This window comes from Anser anser (genome assembly GCF_964211835.1).
Source record: "Anser anser genome assembly, chromosome: 8".
NCBI lineage: Eukaryota > Metazoa > Chordata > Aves > Anseriformes > Anatidae > Anser > Anser anser.
Genome location: NC_139728.1, coordinates 17,155,780 through 17,176,864, shown reverse-complemented (window position 1 = coordinate 17,176,864; position 21,085 = coordinate 17,155,780). Strand labels below are relative to the sequence as shown.

At 39.1% G+C, this 21,085-nt stretch overlaps 1 protein-coding gene across 4 annotated transcripts in view; it reads right to left on the bottom strand.

Moving 5' to 3' along the window:
* The window catches only part of COL24A1 (collagen type XXIV alpha 1 chain), a 135,020-nt gene that overhangs the window by 26,214 nt on the left and 87,721 nt on the right, over nt 1-21,085 (bottom strand). For all 4 annotated transcript variants that reach the window (XR_014587622.1, XM_083847170.1, XM_083847168.1 and 1 more), the window contains exons 29-42: nt 15,903-15,956; nt 15,552-15,596; nt 15,391-15,435; nt 14,059-14,112; nt 11,060-11,113; nt 10,004-10,057; nt 9,738-9,791; nt 8,367-8,420; nt 7,607-7,714; nt 4,519-4,572; nt 3,871-3,978; nt 2,856-2,909; nt 2,050-2,103; nt 715-771 (exon numbers count right to left, since the gene is read on the bottom strand). Coding sequence is in view for 3 of the 4 variants with exons in the window: in XM_083847170.1 (XP_083703296.1) it covers nt 715-771; nt 2,050-2,103; nt 2,856-2,909; nt 3,871-3,978; nt 4,519-4,572; nt 7,607-7,714; nt 8,367-8,420; nt 9,738-9,791; nt 10,004-10,057; nt 11,060-11,113; nt 14,059-14,112; nt 15,391-15,435; nt 15,552-15,596; nt 15,903-15,956 (849 nt within the window). In the remaining variant the exon portion in view is untranslated. The remainder of the gene's footprint in view (nt 1-714; nt 772-2,049; nt 2,104-2,855; nt 2,910-3,870; nt 3,979-4,518; nt 4,573-7,606; nt 7,715-8,366; nt 8,421-9,737; nt 9,792-10,003; nt 10,058-11,059; nt 11,114-14,058; nt 14,113-15,390; nt 15,436-15,551; nt 15,597-15,902; nt 15,957-21,085) is intronic.

Genomic DNA, 21,085 nt, shown 5'->3' with positions numbered 1-21,085 from the left:
TGCAAAGGGCAAGGCCCTGCTTGCAATGTTTGAACAGTCAGCATAGCAAAGTCAGCTCACCTACAACAGAACTGGCTGGAGCCTTTTCTCTCATGCCTTTCCCTAATTAAGTTAAGAACCTAGTCCAGACTGTCTTCAGTTACATCTGTGTCTTACAGTCCCTACTTTTTAGGGAGGTGAGGTACAAATATTAAGGCCAATCTGAAGAGGAGTAGGGTGTACAAGCACTACTTTCTAGCACAAAGCCTGAACGTTAAATGCTTGTAATAAGATTTTGAGATTGCATTTGTTTTTTGGACATGCTCATAATTGCATAGATATTTAGTAAGCAGAAAGGTTATAAAATGAAGCCAAAACAGCTAAATTAGCTTTGTAGTGATAATGAAGTAAGTCAAAATACATTTCTGGTTAGTAAAGCAATTAGGTATAATTCAGTATAAACATAGAGGATAAAAATTCTGTTCCAAAACCTGCCAGTCTAGACACAGAATGATGGCATTAGTGTAATTAAACATTAGGCACATACTCTTAAAGCAGGAAAGAGCATATCATTGCATTTTTCAGAGAGAGATTACTGATTAAAGGACCATCACTCTACAGTTTTGTACAAGGGAGTACCGACTCCTTAGACAGTAATAAGAACTTTCAGGAAGAGCCTGCGTTGTCTCTTGTATTGAGGCACCAATATAATTTTTTTGAGAAATAAAGACCTACTGGTTCACCTATGGGCCCAGGTGGTCCAAGCACTGTATTGTCTTCGCCTGGGTAACCCTAGAATAAACATACGGATTAAAAAATGCATATATGTTTAAATATTAGTAATACACCACAAAGTATACTGTATAGATGCTACTAGTGAATGTGATGCTTATGTTTTTAATACAGTGGAAGCGGTAACTCCATTTCAACATGCACCATTTGTTTTAGGAAATAAATATAGGACTCAAAAAAATAAGTATTTGTTCTACTTTTAAATGCAGCTATTAAAAATAATACTAGTATTTGAACAAAGTCCACATAATCATTTGTTAGGAATGGAGAAACAGGGTATTTGACAAGAGTAAAAAAACAAAATTTCTTCTACTGTCTTGAGATATATACTTAATACAGGTAAACAAGTGTCCAGAAAACTCCAACAATCAGCATAAACAGGATCATTCTGTTTATAATTTTAAATATGAAACATCCATCATCCAAGTAATCCAAATAATAGACAACACAATTACATATTCTAGATGATATTTACCAATACATTTAATGCAGAGGCACATATTTTGAATATGATTACCAGTTTCAAAAGTGCATCAAACGGAAATTTCAGAGGCAACTGAGCAAGTTAGACTCCTACCTCCCAACAATTCAGTTTTCAGGTAGTGTTTATGAAGATTTTCTCAGAAGCTATTTAGAAAATCCTCACTAACTGCCTATTAGCAGTATTCATTGCAAAACTGGCCAAAACGTAAGAATAGGTTTCTTTGTCAGGCACAACTCTAAATTAATCTTCCTGAAGGGAATCCCTGTACCTGCCTGGGGCTACACAGACTTCACTCAGCATACAAATTTGTTTGCAGGACTTGGAGCTTGAAAGAACAGTAGTGAATTTGACACTGAAATAGCGACACTGAGGCAATATGCTGTCCCTAACATTTTATATTAAGCATAGAGCTTCGACCATCATAGTTGAACTTTCAGCAAAATCCATGGCAGTACTCACAGGTTTAAAGTTAAGTGAATACTTAGCAGTTCCCACACTGATTATTTCTGTCAGTAGCATTTACTGAGGGCAGTGGTGCTATCTGATACAATTACACATTCTTTACACTGGGTACCTTGTGTTTTAAAGCCTCAAACATTTCAACTACAGTTCAGAACTTTGCATCCGAATGATCGGTTTCCACAGTTTATATTTCTTTTCATGTTCTCTCACAATACTAATAAAAACTCCAAATGGTGGCTTTGCTGCATGCTGAGGAAAACAGTGAGCTTACAGTAATATTTCTTTCCTTTATGATTACTCAAACTATAGAAAAGTATAATCCAACTTCATACCTTCTCTCCTTTGGGTCCTGGGGGCCCTGAAGGCCCTGGAGGACCTTGGTGGCCCTAATGAAGAAAACAAAGCAAAAATTAGTTCCAACACAAATAATTAAAGAAAGAATTCATTTTTTAGATGCTTGTTGTCATTATGTTTTGCTGCTTGCAAAATTAATGGGCACAGGCAGAAAAATTATTCTGTGCAGGAAAACCTATGTGCACAGTTAGAAACTGAAGGTTCTGGCAGGGCTTGATGTAAGTGAGGGGAGCTGGGCTGGTTCTCACATCAGGGTTAGGGCCACAGATGGACATTTCTGTTTGGAGTAGAAATGGCAGTCTGGTCTGTAAGAGCAGGACTCAATCCATCTACAGTGATCATCGGAAAACAGTAATTATTTTTCAATGAAAGTCACAACATTTTTATGCCCTTCAAGTAACCTCATTCAATCACTGGTTTTGTTACTGAAAGGGAAACTGCCTGGCCAGACAGTAAACAGAGGTGGTGGTTTGCTGAATCTTCTTTATAATGAATAGCTGTTGTAATTTTATAGGAACTTTATTAACAAATAGAGTGGGATGCATTGGACAAACAATAGTTTCAAATCTGAGAGGAAAAAAATCTGCTGGTGAACTCACAAAAAAACAAGTCACCACTGCTTAAGGCTAATGCTTTTAAGTATGCAATCAAGTGTGACATAAAAGTATGTATCTGAAACACAACACATTTGTGTATTCTAGATACAGATGATATTTGAAATTATTTAGAGCACCAGAGTTACACAGGAATGTGTGTGTACATGAATTCATTAAAAAAAACTCACCCCATAACCTGGAATTCCTAATTCTCCTTCTGGTCCCATTCCTCCCAGATGTCCCTATTAAAAGCAATTATCAGTGATAGAAAAATTAGTTCCCTTTTAAAATGTTACAACAACACATACTTCATAAAGTAATCACTTGGAAAAATCTTCAGATATTGAGATTTGAGAACCACAGATTACTTCCTTGTTACTTCCAACTTCATTTGTTAAAGAATACTGGACTTTTCCTTGTGCTGTGGAAATGATGGTCAACATTTCAGTCCTAACAAAAGAGTTCAAGTCCTTCTCTTGAAAATTAGACAGTTACTTTAGTTCTAAACTTCACGTGTTGTGGGAAACAATGCTGCATTCAGTGGTTACGGTATTGGACCTTGGAGCTGTGATGGGCAAATTGCCTCAGTTGCATGGAGGGTGCATTTGTTTTTGCATCTGCTATCACACAGTGTGGAGCAAGCTTAGAGAGCTTGTGATGAGAGAAGTTCATGAAGTTAATGAAAATACCCTTAAATCAGTTAACTTTGCCAGACTCCCATTCAATAAGACGAGCAGTTCTCAACTGAAATGCTTTGTTTCAGCCATGACTAAGGCTTTCTTTATGTAATAGCAAACCCCACAATTTCTTTTCTTGGAACTAGAAAGGTTTAAGGAACAGCAACATCAGTGAAGTTACATCTGGATTGTGGGGCATGTGTACTCTCTATGGCAAGCCCTGCCATCCTGCTCCTCTGACTGCCAGATCAGGAACACGACCAGAGCATGAGATGACTTCCTGAAGGTCCATGAATTTCTGCCTGGAAAGGTGCATAGGTCTCATGCTTGTTAGCATGAAAGGCCACACATCGGTACCCAGGGGCTGAGAAGGACTTCTAGATAGTTTAAGCACTGCCTGCATCTCCATCTCCAGCTGGTGATATTTGTACATGCTACACCTGTGACTTGCCTCCTCCCATGGAGAGACGCGACACTGCTAAATCATAAATATATGAGCTCTTAAATAAACATATTTTGTACAAACCGAGGGGCCCCGAGTTCCTCTTGCGCCTTTGGGACCAATTCCTCCAGGTTGGCCAGAGTCGCCTGCAGGTCCAATTTCTCCAGGAGGGCCAAGCTGCCCTTTTTCCCCCTATTGGTGTTATTGTATTAAAAATAATAAGAGATTGATACTATGTTTAAAATGTAGTTTAAATGCCTACTGAAAGCATGTAACAGCATTATTTAAGAGGATTATTATATTTACATGTCATTTACTGTAGTTTTTAGAATGTCTGATCCCAGAACTCTGCAGTGCAAAAAAATAATTCTGACAGAGAATTTTTTTTGGTTTAGCCAAAGCTTTACATTTTTGATAGCAGCAGAAACTGGGTTGCACATTTTGATCCAAATTTAAATTTCCTGAGGTCTCAGAAGTTATCAAATGCAGAACAACGACAATTCTAATTGCTATGGCTAACAAGAAAAAAATTAGCTTGAAGCGTGATGGAAAATAGGTATAGATTTAGTTCACTTTATCGTTAGATTGCAGTATGAAACTATCAACACATAAAACCTGATGTCTTTTACGGTGCTGACTGGCTCTCAACAGTGTCAAGGGATTGAATGGAATTATTTTGTAATGTAAATTTCAGACAAAAGGAAGGGAATTTGGGAAGATGAAAAATACTACCTTCTTTCCTACACGTCCCCTTTGACCTGGATTTCCTGGTGTTCCTTCAGGACCCTGTATGTTAATTAGGGAGAGAAAAAGAAACGATTGAGAAAAGTCCTGGAAACATGTTTAAATTGTGCTCCAAATTGGATAGCTAAGCAGGCTTTTGTAATATACAGAGGTGGGAGGAAAAATCTCATTAAGTGTTGCTGTGAGAAAGTCAGTAGGACTGTTTCAAGTTACAGCAGAAATAAATGGGCATACATAAGGGATCACTTATCGAAGTACTGAAAATGCTCTAGAAATGAAGAAACAAAACAAACAAAAACCACCAACCAATAAATCTTGTCCAGACAGAAAATATTACTCTATTACTAAAGTTGCTTCAAGATAAATACTGGATTTAGAGAAATGCAATACACAGTCAGGGGAAAATTAACAAAACTTTGGGGCTGTCAAGTGTGAAGAGCAGGGCCCTGACACAACTTGCTGCAGCAGAGAGCCCTAACTCAGTTAGTGGTGGCGCCTCCCACCACCAGCCTCCTGGTGATGGTGTAAGTGGGTGTGTTGCCTGCAGGTGAGGTGTGCATGGAGCTACAACACCGCTGCCCTCTGGGTCACTTCAAAAAATGATTCTCCCAAAGGGCTGAAAGTGTCTAGAGCTCATTGGCCTCAGGTTACCCGATAGCTCCTTGAAGGCAAGGAGGTAATTCAGCTTCAGTTTTGGGTAAGGAGAGATCTATCAATCTCTCTATACTATTTTCAGGATATTGTGGTGATGAGCCATGATAAACAGAGTTCAAACTGATTTGTGAAGTACATATGTTGCTTCATATGTATCTGTTCAAGTAAAACGTAGTATTAATCTCATCCCCAATAGAACACCCAGACAACTGACGATAGGTAATCCATTTCCTTGTTTAAACCAGAATGGCATGATCTGTCCACATCCCTAGAATGAGGTCAAGCCAAAATCATGATCTGAACACTCCCAGATGCTGGGGAAGATGAGTGAGGAGGGACTGCAGCCACCTCTGGAACACATGGAACAGAAACACGAAAAATACCCTGCTAACCACATCCTCCCAAACATCGGATCACCAGACCCGCCCGTCTCACTGAGGCACAGCAGCACTGTTGATTTTGTTTACTCTATACAAGTTAATTACATACTTTGCAGATATGCCAGGGCCGAGCTGTTTTATAATTTTAATGTACAAAACATTCCAGTTTTTCCAGAATTGCCAATGCATAAAATAAAAAAAGTCAGGGTGACATTACTGTATCAGAAACTAAAATTGTTCTGCAGCACACTGTGAGCTACCAGCACGCTGACAGCTGAAAGCGCACTTTCTTCCTTTACTAGCAGAGTAGGTCACTGTGAAGAACCCAAGACTTAAAAAAAGCAAATTGTAACACTGAGGCTTAGAGGACAGAGAGGATAGTGCTCACAGCCCTTAACAGCTGGCCCTCCAAACTAATGTTTACTCAGACTCAATCATCACATAAGAGCTACGGTGAAGGCAGCCAGAGGACTGTGAATGAGAACATGACAATTTTTGCTAAGGGAATCTGATGTCTAAATTAGGACTACGTACTTGCTTTGGAAACTGTGCTCTAAAAGATTAGTTTACATTAAGAAGTTGTATAAAACTTCAGCAAAACAGATTATATGGATGGAGTTTAGGTGCTAGGCATTAAGCCAGAACAAATAAGCAAACTGACCTAGCAATGTTGACTGTGGATCCCAATGCTCATTTGCTATTCGACCTGTGCGTGTGTGCTGCTCTTTCTCTCCATCTGCAGTCTCTGGTTTAGTTATCTATGGCAATTGGTGATATGTTCATTTAACGATATGTTCATTTAATTCCTTTCACAGAGGCACCAAAATGAAGTTAGTTAAAGTGTCTTTTAAGAATAAAATGGAATCAAGAAATTCTTTCTTCTTTCTCATTGCTTTTTATATTATCTGCCTCATTACAGGGCCGTTGACGAGGGAAGAAGAGAAAGCCCACCAAAGATGTGACCTCACACCACGGCACAGAATTATCAGCTGAAGTAGGGCTTCCTGGCACGACACACCTTCATTTCTGGAAGTCAGTTCCAGCATAGGATGGACAGCATCCGTAACAATGTTTTTACATCACTTTGCCAGCAATGTAGAAAGGCCACTGTTAGGAAAGACAGGCCATCCTCCAAAGGCAACTGATCAGGAAACACCAGCAGATGTTGTTTGGACTATGTGGTATCCACTATCATGTGACACTGGTTTTAAGCCACTTTGACCTGTCTTGTATCTCTTAGCAGAGAAGGCCCTATAATCCAACACTTTAAGAAATCCCATGCTGTTGGTGTCTGTGCTGCAATAATTTTCTAAATAAAGACACCTCAACATTACAGATACCACTTTTTCTAGAAATGTTATTTTTAGACTTAACTTTTGTTGTTAAAGTGTATTTAAAAGAACGACAGCATGTATTTGGTGAGAACATCAGCACAAAATCTTCAACTGGAGGCAGATCTTGCATGCTTTAAGTTCTAGAGCTTTATTATTTGTAAACTGCTCAAAATGGCAGTTCTTTGTCCTGACAAACTTTTAATCTAAACTAAAAACTAAATAGCCCTGGGACAGCAAACAAAGCCATTAGGTAGGGAAAGATAGAAAACAATGAAACATCTTACAGCACAATTTATGGTAGGATACATTATCTCACCAATTTCTTTGGGCATTTTTAAAAATGTATAGAATGATTTAATTCTGTTAAATTGCCCACAGTCTCCAAATGAAGGTGAGGATAGAGACTAACAACAGAAGGTTGTCTGGTGGGGAGAGATCTGAAGTGAGAGACGCCAGGCTGTGTGGTGTATGTGTCTAGGTGACAAGTGTGAGGAAATACTGTCTGCTAAGAGACCCCAGATTTAAGATGGGGAAAACACTTGTTGCTCTACCAACCCTGAAAAGCAGAACCATATAGAAAGGGCAGACAAACTAGTTTAAAGACAGTAATCTTTAATGCAATAGCAAAAGAGAAAACAAAAAATAAAAGTAAGCTAAATTAAAAAGAAAAGAATCACAAAGAGCCCACTTAAAGTTGAAAACACTTACAGGAACACCCATTATGCCAGGTTCACCAGGGGGTCCGACAATTCCAGGTATCCCCATCTCTCCTTTTTCACCAGCTTCTCCAAGTAGGCCCTGTTCTCCAGGGTCTCCCTAAAGGGTAGCAAAAATAAATAAATGAATAAATAAAATTAATCAAGTTACTGTTCCAAAATTAATTATTCTTGAGAAAAGTGAATTCGAAATCTTCAGGTTTGACCATAAAAAAAACAACCAACCAACCAAACAAAAAAACTGAAAAACCACCACACTAAAACTGACAGGAATTTTTCCAGTCAAATTCAGATCAGGCTCCAAGTTAGGGTAAAGCCCTTTCTATCTCATTCATTCACTCTTTCTACAGCCAGATTTTGCTTCATCCATCTCCATCTACCTTGAGGATGTGACGTCCCCTGTCCTTGCACCCGACACAGTCCCTGGCATAGCATTGATCTGACAGAGGACATGGAGTAAATTTGGTCTCACTCTGTCCAGCATGATGGTCATAAAGGAAATAAGATGTACTCAGTTCTTCAGTTTGCATTTCTCTGTCAAGCCATTCAGCTTTGTTGAGCTTGCAGAGCTGGTCTGTGCCTAAAAGGCACAGGAAAACCTATAATATATAGGGCCTCCCATGTTAAAACTGAACTTACTCAGCTGGGCTCTGGTGAACTTGTGAAACAGAGTGGGGGGGGGGGGGCAAAAAGATATATTGGTCTTTAAATTAATATGACTGCTTTACATCTGCCATAAAAACTGAATGTACCTTTGGGCCATCTTTTCCTTGAACACCATCTTCTCCTGGAGGTCCTGGTTCACCCTTGCAGAAATGAACAATTGAAAACAAAGTTATTGCCACTAACAGAACTTCTCCAGGTAGAAGTATTGCCTTGGAAGAACTCAGACTGCTCTTACATATGCTTATCATCTTTTTGGACTTTCTGAACTTTGGACTACTTTTATATTGCTGTGATAATTTGTCTTCATTTTTCACAGATTTACAGTGACAGTTACAGCCCTGTGAACCTGGAACACCGGAACATGTAGAAGACAATCTACATTAGAAAATTGAGGCAATACTATGCTCATGTAACACTGAAGATTTGAACAGTGGCACTGAGATTGCTTAGTTTCAGAGTACATGACATGTAATTACAGTAACCTCAAAAATACATCTATTCTGTTCCATTTTATGGAAGTTTATGTGGATAACTACTGTATTGGTATGTTCAGTGACTCAGTTTAGGGCCATGAAAAACTCATCATTTACCAACAGTACTATCTACTATGACATTTTTAGAATATTTGCGTTTCTCAGGGCCTGATATTCAAAGACAGTGGCAACTTGCAACTTTTGATGCAGATAGTAAAACAGCAAATACAAGCTGTCCTATACTAATAACACGGTGTTTCAGGCATAGAAGTATGGTAAGTCCAGAGCTTCTATTGTGTGCTAGTACCAGGTTTTACTGTTCTGCCAGGGCTGGCAAATTGTGGAATGTACCTTGCTAGAGATTTTGGGCAGGAGAAAAAGATAACAGCAAGGAAGTAACAGAACAAGAGACTAGCTCAATGGTAAGGCTCAAATCTAAAAGGATACAGTTTATGCTCTTTTACAAGTGCCCTGAATAAAACCTGTCTCTAGCATTTTAAAAGCTTTTATCATCCTTCAAAGGTAGGCAACTGTCACATGAAAGAGGTAACACATGCAGAAAGAATAAGCAGGCACACATGTGTTTGGTAAAACTAGTTGCTGAATGAGCTATCCACAGCACCAGAAGCAAATCAGCTGCATGAGACAGTGGTACAGAGGGACAGCTTGCTCTGCTGGGACTATAATGTTCCCATTATTTCACCCAGACTGGGTATCTGTACACAGCAGTATTCTGTGCTGTTATCTTAACAGCTGGGCTAGACACCCTTGGATTTAGTTTCCTGCTCAAACCACTTATTCATGGGTCTCTGTGACATGAGACACTTAGAAAAATTTCACCTTCACAATCAATACTCTTTTTAACTTGTCATGGCATTACAACACTCTTTTAAAATCTTCTGACAAATCAAGGTTTTCTGACTTGCATTTCTGACACATCTGTAACATACTTTTCTTTCTGGAAAAGATTTACCCAGAGCTCACCCTTAAACCTTGGTCGCCTGGTTCTCCAACCTTCCCAGCAGGTCCAGCATCTCCCTGGAATATCACAAGAAAATTAAATCTTGAAGTTGATATTTCTAACAATGATGGGGTTTACAGATAATGCAATCATCATGACAATACTGCTTAATGGCTCACACACTGTATCGCTATCTACTTGGCTAATAAGTCAGATCACTCTGATTTCCTTTTTTTTTTTTGGAAACCGGAAAATTTAAAAAGCCCAAGAGAATATTTTCAACATTTACCTTCGTGCCTGGTTCTCCCTGCATTCCAGGTTCTCCTTCAGGGCCAGGAGGTCCCTGCATGGTACAAGAGCTATTGTTACACATGATCATCAATAATAATTTTGCTACTACCAAATAACACAGACAAAATACAAGCAAAAATATGACATGAGACACTTAGAAAACCGCATGTCTGAAAAATAAAAATAAGAGAAAACAATTGCTTGGTCTTACTATAGACTGACAGGAGAGTATAGAGGCATTCAGAACTGTACCATCGAGCGGTAATATACTGAAGACTCAGCAATACTACTAAGCATTTACCTTTCATCATAAATTGCTAGCAAGCTAAGCAATAATCTACCTTTTGGAAATCTTACGGACTACTCCATCACTGTTTAGACTTGGAGTTAAGTAAATACAGACACTGGAAAACAAATATACAGGTCTTCAGCTTTCACAGGGTTAATGGTATCAGATTACTTCTTGTAGAGCTTATATTTAAACCTTTTTCTGATTTGGTTTTTAACAGGCAGTCAGAAGACTGGGTTCTGGGTGACTGAGGCAGTGCATTTCTTTGAAGAAGCCAAATTCCTTTTGTTCTAAGCGAGCTCATCCCTCATCTACTTCATTGCAAACGTGGCTAATACATTCTGTCATACTTCTTTCAAAGAGATATTAAAAACAAAGCAAAAAATAGAAGCAAAAGTTAGGAAGAAGACAGCCTGCAGCTGCTTTTCTTCATCTACCATTTGCAAGGACATATGATTAATACCATTCCAGTTGCAAACCCCCCGTCTTGGATAAGCTTATCTAACTGCAAGGAGAATGTTTCTTCTTCCCCCCATGAGTTGTTTACTACAGATGTCGTGAATGCATGCCTGACAACAGCTCACAACAGAAAGAGGTACTTGTTTCAGACATTATTGCTTTGCAAAAGCTCTAAGAGAGACTCTCAGCAGTCATGGTATTTAAGTCAGCTACATGTAATCCAAAAAATAATTTCTGAACACATTGTCTAGGCATATTCTGTTGCTCGAGTGTTTGTGATTAGTATATAGATGATTAAAAACTCACCTCCAAACCCATTTCTCCAATAGTGCCAACATCCCCCGGTTGTCCTCTTGGACCCTGCCATTAAACAAAATTTTGGCTGCATCATTCAATTAACATTAAATTATGTTGTACAGCCTTGACTTTGTCTCTTCAGAACTCTACCAACTGGCACAAAGAAGCATACTTCATTGTCTTTCCTCCTGAATCCCACAGTGTATGCAAGTACCATGAAAGCATACGTACCAAAGACCTCATCGCCAGTCCTGACACAGTGAAATAACAGATTTCACACCAAAATAACAGATTTCCAAGAATAACACAGATGTCTCTTCTTATAGACCAAAAGTAAACTGTTATCTGAACTAAGCTCTCCTCTTGATTAACTGAGACTTTGTTTAATTAAGGTTTGTTAGACTGTCTGGTTTGTTTTGTGGAAAAGCCTACAGTCTGGTACAGAATTAACTGAAAGCAACTACTGTGTGCTTCACTGTGGATTTGTGGATTTAACAATGTTTACAGAGAACAATCACTGAGGTGTAATGGAGTGAAGGCTGGAGTCTTTTTGATAATATCAGTAAATATGCTACGATCATTTTCTTATAAGCCCTACTATAAATAATAGATTGCAGTAACACACGTGAGGATCTCTTTCTAAAGTAGCATGCTCAAGCTCTATGCATGTTAGATTGTCCACCTCTGCATATGGAATGGAATTTGCATGCCTGGGGAGCAGAGTTTGCTTGTAACAGCTTACCGCTGTTTCTAGATCCACTATGAACATATGTCAAGACAAATCAACCCCCTCGATGTATCCAGTCTGAACTCTGAGAAAGTTCGTACCCATTTACCTCTTTTGGACTCATTTGAGTTTAAGGAGATTCTACATTCAAAACATTTTGTTGCTCTATTAAATCTCATGTAAAGTAAAGATGCTGCTACTCGTATTGGTGATAGAAGCCTTTTGAGCAAGTATTTACTCTTTTTTATTTCACCTCCTCCTTACAAGCTACGCATATGGTTTTCCTCCTCCTGATGACTTGGCAGTGATCACACAAGTCTGTTCTTCCCTTGCAGTACCAATGTAAACTGCATGTGAAGGAGAACACTTCAGCAGATGCATCTATTTTAACCTATAGATTCATTTAAGTGTGAAGAATGACTGAAACCGCAGTTAATTTCCTGTTGATAATTCAGTTGGGCTACACTAAGTCCATTGGGTTTTGGTTTGCAGCAATTCCATGACATTCCACAACGCAATTGTCAGAAAGCTTCAGTTTGATTCAGGAGTCAAGTCGTAGTATTCACGCAGAGCTAAGCCTGCTAGATTGGTAACACATCTTTCCCCTGTGACTTTCAGGGAAATCCAGACGCCAAACAGGGTAATATAGGGATTCCTTTTAACCATTAACAGCAGATAATTTGCAAACAAGATTTTCACTGAATTGCCTGACAATAGGTCAGGTTAACATGTAATTTAGATCAAGCCTGCTACTACAAATAGTTCTAATTGCATAAGTTTCTGTGCTCCTCCATCAATAATTTGCATTTTTCTGCTCTGTGCAGAACTAGTGACAGGGCAAGGGAAACTGTTTCAGCAGCTGGCTTCTGTATAGTGACCAGCTGTCAGAAGATGAAATCAACTTGCTTGCAAAAGCAGTTAAAAAAAGAGCCAAGCATTTCATTTTGAAATGTCTTGCATCATTTTCACAGCTTCCTTCATAGCTGACAGTGCGCGTATAGATTCTACAATGATGAGAACAACAGAAGCGTAGGTTCCTCAAGAGTAGACCACTTAAGTTAGATAAGGCTGATTGTCATTCAATGTATATAAAAATTCAGTATTGACCAGAAAATAGCAGGAATTTTATGTATAAGTCTTGCGTTATAAGGCTGTCAGATGTCACATTAAGTAAAACAGATTAGATTATATGGAAGAGAAAAAGTGACACGAACCCAATAACAGAGGTTAGAAAATACATTTTCTGTTGACACATTTTGCCATTCCTACAAGTTGGCAACTGAAGTAAACAGGCAATTTTATTCAAAAGAAAATTTGCTAAAATTTCTAAAATGTTGGCTGTTGGAATTTTTCTAGACCACGCTTCTCCAGTGTGCAATGGCTTTCTATAAGCATCTGTCAGCCTAAGGATTACTAGAAATATTTTTTAATAATTTTAGAAATAATATTAGAAATAACACACTTTATATCAACAGCTCACTTTCAAAATTTAAATTAACTGTATGTTGTTTGATGTACAAAATATCATTTCAGAAGCAACAAAACCACACATTTTTTGACAACTCAGACTTCTGCACCATTAAGTGGCAGCCTTTCCCCAAGTCCCCCTTCTAGGAAAGCACGCTCTTTCACTGGACTTACATAATCTGATTTGCCCCCAGAGATGGTGATGCAATAGTATTCCTATCACGGCTACATATTTCAGTACTTTGTACGTATTTGCTGCAGATCCTTCACGTTTGTCTGTTACAACTTTAGCCACATGAAAGTGAGTGTGGCTTTGAAATAATAATAATCAGAACAAGAATCCATTCAGCAGAGGAATGTCTGAGGTTTATTAGAACAGTCTCTTTTTTCTTGAAACTTTAACCTGCCAAATAGATGTGGTTCCTGAGTTTCTGAATAACAATCCTAAAATTTGTCTGAAAAAACACCACTAACATCAGTACTGGCACATACATTTACATAATCCATAACTTGGATGTCTACCTCAATACACAGTAGAGCCACCTAATATTGCAATCCAGATTCTGCCATGCTCTCTTATGTTGTGCATGCCTTACTTCAGTGCTTCCCAACATGATTAACAGGTCTCCTTATTTACAAGTTAGGCTAAGCAATGGAGGCAGACTCTAGCCCTGTAGTTTTAGAACAATTACCCCACAATTCCTACCTAACCGCTGCTAACAACAACAAATCTTGGTAAAATGGAGCTTGAGTTACTCGGGAATCCAGTACAATATGTGGAAAAATTTTAAAGCAGGCATAAGGATCAACTTACTGGCTCTCCCATTGGTCCTCTGTCTCCTGTGGTTCCAGGAGGCCCAGGCATACCCTCAAAGTTAAAAATAAAATGAAGTAAAATAAAAAATCTGTAGGAAACAAGCTGTTTCACATTCTGTGAAAAGCCACTTCCCTCTCTTATTTCTGCTCACTCAATCACTTGCTCAGGAATACCTAAGAAATTTTTTCTTCTGGATGACATGCACTGCCATATCACTGGCCCTTGTGGCAGGTGAGGAAGCCCCAAACAAAACCTTTTTTTTTTTTTTTTTAAAAAAATAATATTTTTTACTTAGGGATAGATCTTGGCTGACCTGCCATTTATCAGATCCTCACTGTTCTCCTTAGTCTCATGTTCTGCTTGTGTGTGTAGACTCAACCTAACCATAACGTTAGGAGTGTCTTGTCCTACAAACTGTATTTGAGGTACCACTAAGGGTTCACACCCCACTTTTCTTTCTGCTCATCCTGGCTCATTGCATGCGTCTCACACCCTCTTCTAGAAACTGCAGCTGTAGTACTAGTGCAGTATCTTGTACTTTGCAATAAATGTACTAATTCCCATCATTTCAGCCTAATGAGGCTTTGCTTCATTCATTTGTGTATATATAGACACACACACAAGTCCTAGTGAAGGAACAGGAAATGAAAACCCATTGTCAAAGGTGAGAGGCACCAGGCTCCTAGATCTGACCAGAAGAGGCAAGAGAAAAGCAGTGGCAACCAGCATGCTGAGTCTCAATTTCAGCACAAAATCACTACCATTACTGCTTTGCTTCTGCTTTTCTGCTTCCTTCTTTTTAAAAAATACTGTACCATTAGGATTGATTAATAACCTCCTTTGCAAAAGAAAAACTTAAACAGAACACGTTAGATTTCCATTGAAAAAAAGAGGAATTTTCTCCTACACGATATCTATTTCATATATTTTTCTTTATTTATCCCAACATCGATGGCACACATGTAGTCTAAAATCCGTCAAACAATTATTTTCTATGTCACAATGAATTTCTCCCTTAAAACTACAATAAAACTACTAGCAAAACAACTTCTAGCACCCCCAAGCTACACATAGTTGCCATTCTGCTGCAATTTGCTAACATACCGTAGGTATGCACTGTGGGCAATTGTCCATGAAAACACTGGTCTAGCAGCAGACCACCATGTTCACACTTACTCTCACTTCTGCCTCTGATTCTTTGTATGAAAAAATACAAACTCTTATGTTAGTTTTCCAGCTGCTCCAAAGTAGACAAATTCCCTTATACGAGTGATAAAGAAGTATGGTATTTGGTGTTTGGGAAGAAGTACTAGAGCATTTCATACTCACTGGTGCACCTTGATCTCCTCTTTGTCCTGGATTTCCAGCTTTGCCCTGGTCAAAGAGAAATATTGAAAGATGATGCTGGCTTCAGATAACTTCCAAACACAGCTCAGAAACTTGTGTTAACTGCATTAAGGCTTAATATAAAGATTGTCTCCAATACTTACAATGAGCCCAGGAGTGCCTTTCTTTCCTGGATCTCCTCTTTCTCCCTGATAAATAACCAAAACCATGTGAGTTCTATGCGCGTTTGCTAGATAAGCTGCATACAGCTGCTCCACGTTGAAATGTTGGGTTAAGTGCAGAAATTGCGGATTCAGGCTTAGATGAATTTATACCATAATAAGGAAATATTTGAAGAAGGCAGAAATTTGCAAGGCTTCTCCCAGACTAAATGGAAACTTGTTATGACTTCTAACACACTAGGTGGTGTGTTTTTTTTTGGGTGGGGTGGGGGATATTGCCAGTCATGATCTATCTAAATGTTTTGTAAAGTACTGAGCAATGCAAGCACTCACCTTAACGCCTTGTGTCCCTGGTTCTCCTGGAGGACCATCTAGACCTCTAGGTCCCTGAATATTGAACAAGTGATTAGGAACATTAATTGCATGTTATTTCAGGCTATCAGCAGGGCGATGAAACACAAGCTTTAGGAGAGGAAAACACATTTTGTTGACATGTACTCTGAAAATCCACAGGACAAAGAAAATTTTTCACTGTATGTTAAGTGTGAAATAGAGCTTCAAATAATAAAATTCATTACTGGCTTACTATAATGTGAATGTAAGGTTTTCTTTTTGCTTGTTTTTAAAAATGTAAACAAGATGTTTAGGGACTCTGTTAGACCCAGCTTGCAGGCAGATATTTTCCACTCTTTTTCATCCACTTTTTAAGCATGCAACATGTATTTAGAAGAATTTAGATGAGCACTGGTTATATGGGGTGCTTGCTTTTGAGCATGGGTTGTACATGTAAAAAAATCCAGTTAGGTTGTAAAACTTTAAAACAGGCAGATAAATTTCTTCCATTAGTAAACCTGTTTGAGGCAAGATTAAAACCAATTTATAATCTCACAGAGTAAACTGCTGTATTATTAAAATAAACTGTCTACTGTAAATTGATATTTTACAATCAATACATGAACAAAGACTATTATGTTATGCTATGCTATTACAAATATAGCAAATATTTATTGCCAAGATGTTCAGATATGATTATTTAAGATTAGTAATGCAAATCCATTAGTTTACAAGCAAATAAAAAAATCCTTAAAATAGGTAATGAGCTAAGTGGAAAAGAACATTTTATCCACACTGACTCAGGAGGGTATTCCATAACTCTAAACACAATGAATGTTTGTATATAGAAAACAAAATTAAAACCAGTTAATAACAATCTGAAACCAATGACCACTTTAAAGTAAGAGCTAGATGAATATCAAGACAACAGAGCTGGGCTCTTTACAGCAGAGAGACGACAGCTTTCCTGGTGGCTTCTTGGCTGTGCTGGTACCAAGCAAAAGGAACTAGTACACTGCTGTGCTATGGCATTGCCTTGAGGAAAAAGATCTGCATTTTTGGAGCGCACTACTAAGTTGTAGAGAGCCTTACTTCTTGGGTCACGGTTTATAGTGCAGGGCATGCAATCACATCTGATTCCACAGAGTTGTAAAGTGTTCTATCAAGTAATAATGCAGGGCTTGTAAAAAGACTTTGTTGGAAGTGCTGGAAATACATCTGATTTTATTTATATTACTTTCCCCTCAAAAAATGCTTGTGGCTTCCATGTCCCTCTTGAGCTTCTGAGGTAAAACATGGCAAAACTCTGTTCACTCTAACTTGGGTTTACCAACGAACATCAAAACCTCTGTCAGAACAGATGATGAACACCCACCTGCCCCTCTCTGGAGCTACAGTAAAAGAAGTGGCTGGTCGGTAACTTGGAATCCAGAATCTGTTAGGCTTTGATCTTGCAACAGAATAGTCTCAAGAAAAGGTCCTTCCTGTGAGTTGATATATCACTACATCCCCTGGCCAAGCCATAATTATCCCATGAGAAGCTTATCTGCCAGCATTTCAGCACTGCTGCTTCTGGCCAGCATGAGGGAGCAAACAGGAAACACAGGATGAGGAAAAGGAACAGGCAGGGAAAGCTGTCTGAATACTTCGGAAACCTTTGGCAGTTTTGGACACAGCTTTTGTGAGGCAATCCTTGTGTTATCCTGGCCACCTTCCCCGTTATGATCAAATCATGACTATTTACAGGCACTTTTTTTTTTCTTTTTTCGCTAGAATAGAAAAGAAGAGAAGCTATAAGAGACGACAACACTCCTGGCTGCTGCAGGGCTCTTGCTGAGAAAGGTCCCAACCCAAAGACAACTAAAAGTCTACGGAGAAACTCCTAGGGACTTCAACACACTCCAAGATCAGGACTGAAAGACTAACAGTGTTTTCAAGGGTGATGGAGGCCTTGATAAGGGAAACAGGACTGGGTCTCAAGTTCAGATTATGTAATTGTGTAAGCCCAATTACTGAATTATTATACAGCATTACTTAACAGAAAGCTAAACATCTGGATTAAATTAACGTCAGGTTACTGATCTGCTCTTTTTCTGTAACTGATACCTATAATGCACACCAAATGAGTTGTGATGAAAGCTCAAGGAGGACTGAGCAGGTTTAGAGTCCCATGATCTGACATTGCTTTCAAGAGAAAGTTCTCCGATAATGGAAGGGAAAGGGAAGGTGGGAAGCCTTGAGATGAAATGAGGATGAGTCAATGAGCTGGGGTTAAGGGGAGATAGAAGTTCAAGGACAGGCTGCAAAGGAATCCCCTGGGGAACACAGGGAGGGGGAAATTCAGAGTGTTAAGGTTAGCAATTGCAGACTAATTTTAGTGTTTCTCAGACTTCTTAGATACGTGGCCTGTCATGTGTCTTTGCATTCTCAACAGGGCTGATAAGATGAAATACTCAAGGAGGACACATTTTAATTGTATGAATTTGTGTAATAAAGAAATTTTATCTTCTATCATTAATAATATTAACAGATAGATCTTTTTTAAACACTTGTGACTTCCTTTTAGTCATAATGGGGGTCATAGCCCATAGTTTGAGAAATGGCCCTGTCAGGAAACTGCATAGGATTCTCTCTGAATTATGTGTGTAATGCGCCAAAACCTTTCTGCTAGTCACACAGGGACTGCCGCTTCAGTGGAGATGGCATGAACAGCCCAGTCATTAGGAAGAGAATGACAACTGATTTAATCGTTGCTAACCAAGTCAAGTGGCGTATCATTCAAAACACCAACCTTTCTCTAAATAATTTTGAATCGAAAACAAAGTAACAGAAACCAACATGAAGCTCAGCTTCTGTCTCTGGGCAATGCCTGTTTTTAACCTACCGTTAGCCTGCCATAGAGTAGAGTGCTGGAATCCAAGGGAAAGCCAATTTAATATTCTATCAGAAGCACACCATAACATTCGTATAAATAGCACAGCGTGACTCATTATTGGCACGGATGGGTTGGATCTGTATCTTTTCCTACTATAACTAGGACAGAATGAGAGATACACATAATTTGCCTGCTGTTATTTAATTTAGGTTGCAACTGAGCTGAGGAGTAAGGCTGCCAAATGATTGCTACTACTTTTTTCTTTGGCAAGAGTTCAGCTTTATTTCTAAAATGGAACATATTGCATAGAAAACTCAAGGATAATCAAATGAAAAAAAGTTCATATATGAAGGCAAGAAATGCCAATCAACTCTTTTTGTTTTCCTCATCCTACCTCCTAGATATAAGAAAAGATATAAGAAAATAACATTATAAGCACACTATGCAGCTACTTATCTCTCTTAATGAGCAGAATTCCAGGAAAATAAGAGCAGAAAAACTATTGCTTTTAAGCTTTAAAACACCAAACATCAGCCTGAAGATTACTAACTGCTCAGAAACTTGGCAATTCTTAAGATTTTTAATCCAGTCTCACTCATTAAGTGAATCTAACGATTCATGAACTCTTCCTCTCAAATTAAAGATAACTGTTGTGTTAATCAGAGATTATCGTATGGACAAAAAGCAGCACCAGTCTCTGGCATTCTAGTTTTCTTCTCCTTACATTAACACACAGAACTAAAAAATGCGTCAATGCCTTCATGGCTGCCAACATTGCTACCAGCTTGTCTTCCAGAAGTCTTGAACGTGAGCTGAGGAACCTCTGTGCTCAGGGGCACATCCCCCAAAACCCCCTGACTGAGGTACTCCATAGGCTCCCAGACAGCCTCCCTTCAGCTGGCCAGAACTCCCCAGCGTACTGCAGACTGAGCAGCTGGATGCTCTCAGGCAGAAGTAGGCTGCTGGGTAATCTTGGATGTGGACTGGTTGCTGAAAGGTCCAGAATTTATGACATGAAGGAATTCCACTCTGTGACAGTGCAGAAGTGGAGGGTCAGCACTCCCAAGACTTCCTGCAGATTCCAGCTATGAAGATGGGGTAAGATGTTTCAGTCACAGTGAAGGGGAATTTCCATATGCTTCTATTTAACTTCTGTATGTGACTGCGGTACGCATTTTTCCAAGGGCTGCCACACAGAGCTTAGGGTTCTTACACTTGTCATTCTGAATCCAGTGATGACAAACCCCAGGTTTCAGGGGCCTCCAGATATTTTCCTTATGCGAGAGTCCACTTTGGGTCTGATATTTTGATTTTGAGAGCTGAAAAAGTTCTCAATGGTTTCCTTGGGAGTTTGTTCACAGAGCCTGAAGACCTGGATCGGCTCCAATACATGCTTACATGAAGCATTCCCAGTCATGCTGGATGAAGGCAAAGGCACAAACCACAACTCCGAACCAGGACTTCCACAGAGCTTGTGATGTTTGGGATTTATTTTGAGTGATCTTTAATTATAAGCAATGTACTCCATGATGTGCTGCCAAAGGCATAGAGACTCCCTCAAAAATTCCTGTCTCAGTTGGCAGATGATGTGATACTCCTTAAATAAAATATCTCCTACCTTCAAAACAGAATCTAAATTAAAATAAGTCTGTCCCCCACCCCACAAAAACAATCACCAGGTAGCAGATGATGCTGGGAGGGAGGAGAGGCTCCAGGACTCACATTTATGTCAGCAGCTTGGTTCTGACTCCAGCTCTGGTGATGCTGGCAGATGGACTGCCAAGAGGGAAGGATCAAAAGAGGAGTTTCTAAGGGAATGCTGTGTCTACTGGAATTAAAACATACATCCTGAAAGCAGATCAGTTCCAATCTTAGAGACAACTATTTGCACTAAGTTACTTTTCAGCTGGCCTTTGAACTTACTGCAACCTATAGGTGATTGGTGAAACAAACTCAAAAAGACAGATAAGGCCCAAAGGATTTTTCTTTTTCAGACGAAGCTCAAGCATCAGCATTTTCCAGTGAAAATGGGTCTGCATATATGTACTCCTCCTCCACGTGCCACTAGCCTGATGGCTAGAAGGGTGCAGCTTCACTGCTATTTTTGACAAACTTTGTAAAGCCAGTCAGAAGAAGGTTGTTCATGCTGTAACCAAAAGCATCTATACAATGAGCCACCAGTGCTTCCTGCAGGCATCTTGAGCTCAGACTGCAGAAGTAAGAGCATCCAAGCCCAGGAAATGACTGGTGGGGTTTATGAAGGAAAGTGTTTATGAAAATCATGAAGCCATCAATACCAAGGTAACAA